This window comes from Patiria miniata, unplaced genomic scaffold (assembly GCF_015706575.1).
Source record: "Patiria miniata isolate m_02_andy unplaced genomic scaffold, ASM1570657v1 HiC_scaffold_18, whole genome shotgun sequence".
In the NCBI taxonomy this organism is placed as follows: Eukaryota; Metazoa; Echinodermata; class Asteroidea; order Valvatida; family Asterinidae; genus Patiria; species Patiria miniata.
Window position 1 is genome coordinate 10,663,579 of NW_024037056.1, and position 10,701 is coordinate 10,674,279.

General features: G+C 39.1%; 1 protein-coding gene and 1 non-coding gene across 2 annotated transcripts; one reads left to right on the forward strand and one right to left on the reverse strand.

The window, feature by feature from the left end:
• The first annotated feature begins 198 nt into the window (after nucleotides 1–198).
• Nucleotides 199–10,423, forward strand: LOC119724566 (hydroxyacid-oxoacid transhydrogenase, mitochondrial-like). The gene is made up of 14 exons (XM_038195667.1): nucleotides 199–379; nucleotides 1,604–1,709; nucleotides 1,896–1,949; nucleotides 2,363–2,413; nucleotides 2,560–2,663; nucleotides 3,875–4,071; nucleotides 5,061–5,138; nucleotides 6,728–6,833; nucleotides 7,786–7,938; nucleotides 8,132–8,230; nucleotides 8,868–8,946; nucleotides 9,208–9,304; nucleotides 9,586–9,743; nucleotides 10,079–10,423. Exons 1-14 carry the CDS (start codon nucleotides 321–323, stop codon nucleotides 10,160–10,162), a joined length of 1,425 nt encoding a protein of 474 aa, XP_038051595.1. The 5' UTR covers nucleotides 199–320; the 3' UTR covers nucleotides 10,163–10,423.
• Trnaa-agc lies at nucleotides 9,776–9,847 on the reverse strand. The gene has a single exon. It is a non-coding gene; the product is annotated as a tRNA-Ala (tRNA).
• Nucleotides 10,424–10,701: the final 278 nt, after the last annotated feature.

The window sequence follows — 10,701 nt, forward strand, 5'->3', positions numbered from 1 at the left end:
CCAAGTCTCTCAAATTGGCATCGTTTTTAATTTTAAATTACTTGTCAAGTTTACGAATTACTGTCTTTCTGATTATCAATATATTTAAACTAAAACATGTTCAGTTAGTTTTAATCACATTTATTTTGTAAAACGTTATTTCTGACATTAATTGTGTATGATACTGACATCACACGCAGAATAAAAACGTCTCGAAAAAAAGACTACCATGTTAAGATTTATAACGCATGAAGCGTGCAGTGTGCAACATCGCATCGTAGCGCAAAAGTAGCATCAATTTCCAGCTGTTTTGAAGAGTTTTTGGAATTGCAATCTCAACAATGGCAGGTGGTGCACAGGCCAACATACTTCGTCTCTTACAAGACGTTGGGAAGGCTGCGTAAGTCGGTGTTTTCGTGATTACTCAGCTTAAATTCCTCAGACCCATTTTTACGCTTGTGAAAAATGTGAATGTGACTTGTGAGTTACATGTAGTTGCGTTGTGGAAGTTTGGAATTTCTCCATGGTCTATTGTATGTACTGACCACAGTTCCCTGAGAAAAGTTAAAAGTGAAGCTTCGTAACCATTGGCAACGCATCTTTGTCGTGGTGCATTGTGTGATTGTAGAAAAAGATCCTCTTTTGATTAACTTAATTAATGTCATATTATCATATATCTGCAGCACCTTTCAAATGTTCATGATTACATTTGAAACTTTGTTTCACCATGTAACATTAAAACTAAAAGTAGTATAGTAAACTTAGTTCCAGACATTAATTGTATATTAATTATGCCAAACAAAGAAAATAAACCAGTTTCTCATGTGGGAAGGGAGCTGCTTCCTTTTTTCCTGGCCGCCTCCTTTAAAAATCCTTCTTTTTTTAATATAAATTCATACATTTGAAATATATTTTGGGATAGATTCCCATATCTGGCCATCACAAATTTTTCCCTTCAGTGACCTATCAGTCATCAGAAAGTGATAATATGTCATAAAAAGTCAAATATAGGCCCAGGGAAAATATGGAAGTATTTAGTGAGAAAACACTTAGAAATTTTCAGACCAGTCTCATAGGGTTTGTGCACAGAGTGACAAGTGATGGCCAGATATGGGAATCTTTCCATATCTTGCAAATACGCATGATAGGGGCCTATATATTGTCCATATTTTGTCTTCATATTTGTTTCCAACAAAATCGTATCTATGTAGAAAGGGTTATCGGACACAATTTTTTATCAGCAAAATAGAGTGAAAATTTAAGAATCCATCGACCATCTTGTAAAATCCGCCATCTATGGAAAAAAAAGGAGAAAAAACAGCTGGCCTCCTTCATTTTTAAAAACAAGGCCAGACGAGAAACTGCTAATTTTTTTTATTCGGCCTTATCACTACTCACATTCACCCTCATGTCAATATCACCACTGTCATAATATTCACCATCATTTCAACATCATCAATCTCATATTTAACATCATTTCAACGTCATCAATCTTATATTCACCATCAAAATTCAATCATTCATCACCACCACTTCATCGCCATCATCATCACCATTATCAACCTCACCAGTTTTAGTCATAACAGATAGATATTAATAACTGCTCAAATGGTTTTCTTCTCAGATGTCGATGCCCCGCCCACTCCCAAGCCTTCCGGTTAAACCAACCCACGATACCCAAGCATGCTTGCTCCTCAACTGGGGCGAGCCAGCCAGAATATGCCTTCGAGGTCAGTATTAAAAGTCCCTTCATGACCACAGATGTTTTAGTAAATTTGCTTTAATTGATGACATGAAAATATACAATTCACTTTCTTTTTTTGGGGGGGGGGGGGAGAGGGTTCTTGCAGCTCGAGTATTGAGAATGTTAACTTACATATTGAACTTGAATTTTACTTTGTTTCTCCTTTTTCAAGATGGCATGTTCCAACATTAGGTACGGCAAGGGAGTCACCCAAGAAGTCGGAATGGTAAGTTTAAAAATACTTTTTACAAACACAAAGTTACTCATTGAAAATATAATTGTACTTCAATTTATCCCTTCAATTATATCATCAGCATTGTATGCTCATCAGTGCTTTTTGAAACCTTGTAAAAAACTTGATCCATCTTGCTGTAAAAGGCAACTATTTTTCTGTTAATTTTATGGAGTCTGTATGTAAACCAGTTTTGAGAAGTTAAATTACATTATGAACTTGAATTTTACTTTCTTTTCATGAATACATGTACATATCATCAGTGCTTTCTAAAACCTTGTTAAAAAAAAATTGATCCATCTTGCTGTAACAGGCAACTATTTTTCTTATAATTTTATGGAGTTTTTATATAAACCAGTTTAATATGAACTAGTATCTTTGTTTAAAAATTCCTTTTTTTTCTTCAGGATTTCCAAAATCTTGGTGCCAAGAAAGTTTGCGTCATGACGGACAAGACGGTAAGCAATGTTAATGTAATTTCTAAAATTTGGTGAGACAATTTTTCTTGTTCAAGTTCATGACAATTTAATTAAAGGGTTTTGTCCAAAGATTTACAACATTTTATTTTATATTTTTGTTCGCACATTATATTTGTTTTTTACAGATAGCAAGTCTGCCTATCATGACGGCAGTGTTGGAGTCACTTCAACGTCATCATGTCAGTCACGACGTGTTTCAGAACGTCAGAGTTGAACCAACGGATGTCAGGTAACAACTAGACTTTTCAATTTAGGGTTGGGGATTCGGGGTGGGGAGTGGTGGGGTGGTGGGGGGGGGGGGTTCAAATTGAATATATTACCCCTGTTCATCAGGCCATGAGACCAGTTTTCTGCAGCAGTGTAAGGATCAGCCCAATTAGATCTCCACCCACACAGCTACCCATTTGTACTCCTGGATGGAGACTGACAATTGTGGTAAAGTGTCTTGCCCAAAAACACAACTATAGTGTTCCCTGTCAAGGTATAAATCCACAAGTCAGAACCCTGAAACCATTGGACTACATCATTCTACAACAGTTGGCATACAGTGCGTAGAAAGGCAATTGAAGTCGAGTGTCTTGCCCAAGAACACAAGTACCATGTTCCCTGTCAAGGTTTAAAGCTATAGTCGATCATTTGCAGCCATCCGAAAAAGTAACTGGCGTATTATTTATGAAAAACATACTCGGTTGAAAGATAGTAAGTGGACTAAACTCCCTGTGAAATTAATCTTTCTAGCAGCTATCATTTTGAAGTAATCAACGAAAAAAGGCCTTTCCAACGGTGCATCTTGAGACGCACCGTAGGAAAATTTAAATTAGTAGTTCGTTTTGTTATTTGGCGCAGCGCGCGCAAGCATTGGCACGACGCACAGGCGCGCGCGGTTGCTATAATTTGTCGCATCAGTGCGCGACATCGCGTATAGCTGCAATTGAAAACAATTCAAAACATGATTCAGCAACTTTTGATTTGAAATTGAGATCCTAGAATGCTGTTTTTCTCGGAATAAACAGCTGAAGCTGAGCTGAAACTTCATCAGGTTAGTTGTTCATTATCCTTCATTAGATTTTGAACACTTTTGTTGCTTCAAACGAACAAAATGCACAAATTACAAATGACGGACTATATCTTTAATGACCACGAGTCAGAACCCATAACCATTGGACCACAGCACTCTACAGCAGTTAACATTCAAATCCTGGGAGGGGAAAAGGCAATTGTAGTAAAGTGTCTTGCCCAAGATCACAAGTAGAGTGTTCCTTGTCAAAGTTAATAACCCACAAGTCAGAACCTGTAACTGTTTGACCACAGCACTCTACAACATTTAATGTACAGATCGTGAGTTTAGAAAGATGTTGTTATAAAGTGTCTGGCCTAAGAACACAAACATCATCGCCCTCTAAAGTTAATGGACTAGTCCAACAATCCTTCTTCCATCAGCTTCAAAGAAGCGATAGCCTTTGCCAAGGCTGGTGGATACGACGCTTACCTAGCTGTTGGTGGTGGTTCCGTCATGGACACCTGCAAGGCAGCTAATCTCTACGCTAGCAATCCAGAGGCTGACTTCCTTGACTACGTCAACGCACCGGTCGGAAAAGGCATGCCGGTCCGGGGGGAAGTCAAACCGCTGCTGGCCGGTAAGTCAAGCTTCATTGCAGTACCCACTGCTACTGTGGATTCGAACCAGCCACCAAATTTTAGCAAGCTCGGTGGTTCCATGGTTCAGACATCTACGCTACTTAGTGGAAGGTCGTGGGTTTGATTCGCACCCAAGCTAGCTTGAGAGTCTTTGTCACAAGCTCTTGGACAACACCGAGTATACAGTGCTCATAAAGTTACTTCAAGAAAGGGCAAAATCCAATACTGGAATCTCTATAATGTCCTTACAAAAATTTAATTGATTTCTTTTTCAGACAACAAAAATCTGAAAAGTGCAGCATAAGCAACAACAACAAATTCTGCTAACTGCTTTATAATTGGAGTGACCTTAAAGGAAAATACAACATTTGCAAACATCAAAAAAGAAAACTACCAAATCATATTGAAATACCTTGCTGGACTGTTACTGAATGACAGTGTAAAGCATCCTGTAAAATCATGGCACCTGGTATACTGACATTTTCAAGAAAAGTGGTATTTATGTATCAATTTCCAACGCTGGTCGGCCGACCAGCGTTGAAAAAAACTGGCTTTTTTTTTCAAATACTGGCCCCAATTGACCATCGCACTTGTTTGCAATTGATTACACACCTATGAACGGGTACAAGCCAGCTAGACTGGTTCCCTGACCTTACATTTCCCCAATGTATGTAAACTGCTCTGTTTCTTCTTATATGGAGTCAGGGAACCAGACTACAGGAAAATGATTGTTTTTTTAGCATTTTCGAACCCAAAACCTCAAAATGTCAGTGTAACTATATTTGCTATATATTTCCAACCCCCAATTCCATCCATTTCTGAAAATTACAGCAAAAGCAAATGATGTATATTCCCTTTAAATTCACAAATTGTACAAGTGAGGCAGCCTGACTTTTTCATTCTGGCAGGATACATTGGTAATTTATCTGTAAACTTTTAGATGTTTCATTGTTGTTTATTTATTTATTTGTTCCTTTTTTTGTCAAAGTTCCCACCACTGCAGGCACTGGAAGCGAAACCACAGGAGTTGCCATCTTTGACTACCTGCCTCTCAGGGCAAAGACAGGTATGCAGATAAAAACGTCTCTTGTTAAATGTGTAATATGCGTCTGTACTGATGACGTCGCACTTTGTTTACATGTGCACTTTCCTATGGAGCCAGTGGGGGCCCACGGTCCACTGAGCACCATAGGAAAGCACACGCGTAAACAAAGTGTGACGTCATCAGTACAGAGGCTTTCTTTTATAACAATCCCTGGTCTACATTGTGACCGAAGAAACGACATTCAGTGATATTCATTTCAGTTTAAAGGGAATGTACATCATTGGCTTATACTTTAATTTTCAGAAATGAACTATTTGAGGGGTTAGTATAATAGATCAAATTATTGTTACACTGACATGTTTGAAGTTTTGTTTTCGAAAATGCTGGAAAAACCAAGAAAAACAAAAAATTTCAAGTAGTCTGGTTCCCTGACTCCACTGAAGATGAAATGGATCAATTTACAGGTGCCGGAAAATTGTATGCTAAGGGAACCAGTCTAGCTGACCTGCACCCATTCATGAACATAAAACCAATTAGCAAACAAAATTGGACTGAAAAAAATGGTAAATTTGGAGCAGTAGTAAAAAATGGTTAGGTTTTTCCTACGGTGGTCGGCCGACCACCGTTGGAAATGTAAACAAAAATACAATTTTCTTGAAAATGACTTCACACCAGGTGCCATAATTTTACAGAATGCTTTAGACTGTCATTTACCAACATTCTGTAAGGTATTTCGTAAAAACTTCGTCATTTTATTTTTCGATGTTTGCAAATGTTGTATTTTCCCTTTAAACACAGCATTTCAGCTCGATTTTCCACTCAAATTTCGAACTAATCAAAACTTGAATAATTGTAAATTGAAGCTTTGCATTGTGCAAAATACAAATTGGGAGAGATTTTATAATACTTTCCATGTGACTACGGCTATGTCAAATTGCCGTGCTACTTTCCAAAGACACACACAGGTCTATTCATTAGCTATAGCTCTTTTTTCCCCCGTTGGCCAACAATTTTGGATTTCCAATATATGTTGTGGTTAAAGCCAGAGTCCATCATTTGCAGTTATCCAAAAAATAACTGGCGTATTTATTGTTGAAAAACATACTTGGTTGAAAGATAGTAAGGGGACTACTCCCTGTGAAATTATTCTTTCTGGCAAGCTGTCATTTTGAAGAAATCAACGAAAGAAGGCCTTTCTAAAGGTGTGTCTCTAAAGAAGCACCATTGGAAATTTCCGTTAGGAGTTCGTTTTTTTCAATAGGCGAAGTGCGTGCAAGCGTTGGCACGACGCACACGCGGTTGCTATAATTCGTCGGATCGGTGCGCGACATCGCGTAGCTGCAATCGGCTCAGTGAGAACATGTCTCGGGCGCTGAATTCAGGCCCAATTCAAAACATGATTCAGCAACTTTTGATTTGAAATCAAGATCCTAGAATGTTGTTTTTCTCGAAATATACAGCTGAAGCTGAGCTGAAACTTCATCAGGTTAGCTGTTCAGCACCCTTCTTTAGATTTTGAGCACGTTTGTTGCTTCAAAAAAACAAAATGCACAAATTACAAAAGATGGACTATACCTTTAACCTGTTGTATTTGTCTCTTTTCCCCCCAGGGATTGGTAGCCGAGCGATCAGACCACTGCTAGGCATTGTGGATCCTCTGCACGTCATGCACATGCCGGCCAGAGTGGCTACCTACAGCGGCTTTGATGTCCTCTGGTAAAAATCAAGCATTACATGCCTATGGCTTGCAGTAACACATGTCTATGGGAAGTGGCTTATAGCTACTTCCATAGGCACATGTGTAAACACAGCCTTATCCATGTGTGATATGATTATCGTCTATGGCTATGGCTATTGCTTTTCACCATAGTTCACCAAAGACCAAAATTGAAGCCATAGCCACAAAATACGCAATTCACTGTAACACATGTCTATGGGAAGTGGCTTTTAGCTTCTTCCATAGGCACATGTGTAAATACAGCCTTATCCATGTGTGATATATGATTATCGTCTAGGGCTATGGCTATGGCTTTTCACCATAGTTCACCAAAGGCAAAAATTGAAGCCGTAGCCGCGAAATACACAATTCTTCTCTGGCTTATGGCTGCAATTCACAATTAATGGTCCTGCAATAGAAAATTTGCTTCATGAAATCAATGAAATATACCTTTGTGTAAAAATTTACCTTCATTTTGCTGTCTCTGTATTGTCAGTACCGGGGTGTTCAGGGCATGGTTGGTTTTATGCTAATACAGATTTTGCATATTCATGTGCAAAACTGTGATGTCATCAGAGGCAGAAACTTTAGTAATTTAGTACATTGTCAATAAACCGGTTGCTTGAATGTCTTTTTCTGCTGTGATTTAAAAAATTGTTTTGGTTTATTAAGTATACGACAGCCAGACAATAGGCAAGCTTTAATAGAATAAAGATTGTCGGTACATATCACAACATTCAACATTTCAAAAGCCCGGTTCATACTCGGCGCGAAAGTGAATGCAATGCGAATTTGCCGTCAGGGGAGCATTCGCTGCGAAATTCGCCGGAGATGTGTTCAACTTTTGTGAATTCGCAGCGCGAAAACCTGCCATGACGTCACAAATTCGCGTTTGCTTTCGCGCCGAGTATGAACCGGGCTTACTGCAACCGGATTTGTGCTTTTTCTTAGTCATGCGTTGGAGTCCTACACGGCGATCGCCTACGACCAGCGAACACCGCGGCCAAGCAACCCCATCGAGCGCCCCGCCTACCAAGGCAGTAATCCTATCAGTGACATCTGGTCTATGGAATCCATGCGAGTAATCAAGAAGTACTTCAAGAGGTAAAAATACAACCCAGAACTGTCTGATCCTCCCCCAGCCTTCTCTCTACTGTCCACCCCTTCTCCAACCCCCCCCCCTTCCCCGCCCCTCAATTGTTTTGAAATCATGTTCCTGTCAGTGTCATATGGCACCAGTCTAGCTTTGGACACCACCCCCTATTGTTTTGACACTTTCCATGCCGTTGTTTCGCAGGTCTGTTAAGGATCCAGAGGATTTTGAGGCGCGGTCGGCCATGCATCTCGCTAGTGTGTTCGCTGGAGTGGGATTTGGGAACGCCGGTGTACACTTGTGGTTAGTCCGATGCAAAACGTGTTAAATTGAAATCTGTTGGGTTTAACATGCATATCTAGAGATTCCTGTAAGTGATAATGGTCAACCAAACAACCCAAATGTCGGAACCGTTGTTTAGTGAAGTTTTGCAAGTAGCACTTTCAATATCTAGGATATGAAAGCCCAATTCATAAGCTTTCGTTTAGTAAAGAATCATTCAAATGGCTCTTGTAAGTTTCAGGTTTTTTTTTAAACACAACCACCGTTTTAAAGTTCTGTCCACGGATCACGAAAAGGTAAGTGTTCTGTCAGCAAAACGAAAACAAGTCACATAGGGATGTGTGTGAATTGTTTTCGATTTGCTGAAAGAACGCACACTTTTTTGTGATCTGTGGACAGAACTTTAAAATGGTGGTTGTGTTTTAAAATTCCGTTACTTGAAAATTACATGAGTGATATGAATGATTCTTGTACAAAAAGAAAGTTAATGAATTGGGTTTTCATATCCTAGATTTTGAAAGTGCTACATGCAGAACTTTACTAAAACAATAGTCCCAACATTTGGGTTTTGTTTTGATTTTACCGACCCTGTATGATATAGTTGGACAGATTTTTGTCTTTGTCGCAGAAATTGTTTATTGTTTTGGATTTTTGGCAGTCATGGAATGTCTTATCCAATCGCTGGAATGGTCAAGAAGTTTCAGGCCAAGGATTATACGACAGACCATCCCATTGTGGTAAGTCCCTACAAGTATGTGCATGATTCCTTTGTACAACAAGGTGTATGTATCTTAGACATTTCACAGAGAGATGATGGCAACGTCCAGAAACATTTAGAATAAATTCAACTGCATTGAAAAAAGTCATGTCAACTTGGGGAAAAGAAGGATATCGTTGGACTTAATAAATCTTTAATTTTTGCAAAACTGAATCTGTGGATTGGCACAGCACTTCCACGATATTTTGGAGGTCCTCAATTATTTGTTTTCTATTGACAGCCCCACGGTTTGTCCGTTGTCATGACAGCACCAGCCGTCTTCCAGTTCACCGCTCCGATGTGCCCGGAGAGACACCTCAAAGCTGCGGAGATGCTAGGTAATCAAACAAAGAACTCATCTGTCACAGTTAGCTCAAACTGAATCAAGACAAAAAACGAATTCTGTAGATGTTAGCAGAGAGTTTACACGGCATGTGTTATGTGCATACACATACATGTAGACACATTTTTCAGAAAGTGCTTGATGCAACGTCTGACCGAGCTTCCGTGGTCACATGACCAAAAGTCGTGATCTGATTGGTCAGTGGGCACTGTTTGATCGACAAAGGAGTGGTCCACTATCACAACACTGTCTTTTTTAAACGATTTTTCATTCAAGGCGCTGATATCACCAACATCAAGAAGGAAGATGCAGGGAAAGTGGTCGCTGACTTGATGCGGGAGTACATGTACGATTTGGAGGTTGACGACGGCTTGATGGCATTGGGCTACACCAAGGATGACATTCCGGACCTGGTCAAAGGAACGCTGCCTCAGGTAAAATGGAAAAAAAAGTTGAACAAAGACATTGACTGGAGCGGGTTTGAACCTGCGACCTCCGGATTGCTATTCTGGTGCTCTACCAACTGAGCTATCCAGCCCTATGTTGGTGGTTCCCCAATTTGTCAATGTATTTTAGTTCTGAAAACCATTGAGACCTTGAAAAGGCCAGTAATGTTTTTGAGCTGGTTTGGCAGCAAATTATTCTTTTGACAGAGCTTAAGTCTGTGATGACTTGGTCAACATTTTTAGAATTTGTTTGAAATAAAAATTGGTAGGTCCCTAATAAAAAGTGGCTGTACAATAAAAAAAAAAATTTATATTTTTTTTAGAAAAGAGTGACCAAGCTGGCACCGCGAGAGCAGACTGAAGGAGACCTGGCGGCCATGTTTGAGCAGTCCATGAAGGTGTACTAGAAAGATTATCAATCGATACATCCAGCAACTGATAAGGAAAACGATCAATAGATTGCTAATTGTACCAATCAATAAATTAATCGACCTTCCAATCAATAAATCGATCGGCCTTCCAATCAATAAACTGATCAGCCTTTCAAGCTATAAATTGATTGGCCTTCCAATCAATAAATTGATCAGCCTTCCAATCAATAAATTGATCAGCCTTCCAATCAATAAATTGATCAGCCTTCCAATCAATAAATTGATCAGCCTTCCAATCAATAACTTGATTGGCCTTCCAATCAATAAACTGATCAGCCTTTTAAGCAATAAATTATCAGCCTTCCAATCAATAAATTGATCAGCCTTCCAATCAATAAATTGATTAGTCTATCATCAATAACTTGATCAATCAATAAATATCAACTAACCACTCAATTTGATCAGTCCACTGATCAATACTTTGATCAATTAACCAATCAATACACTGCTTAATCAACTAATCAATCAATCGATCAGTGTACCAATAAAACAAATTGATCATTTGACCAATCAAT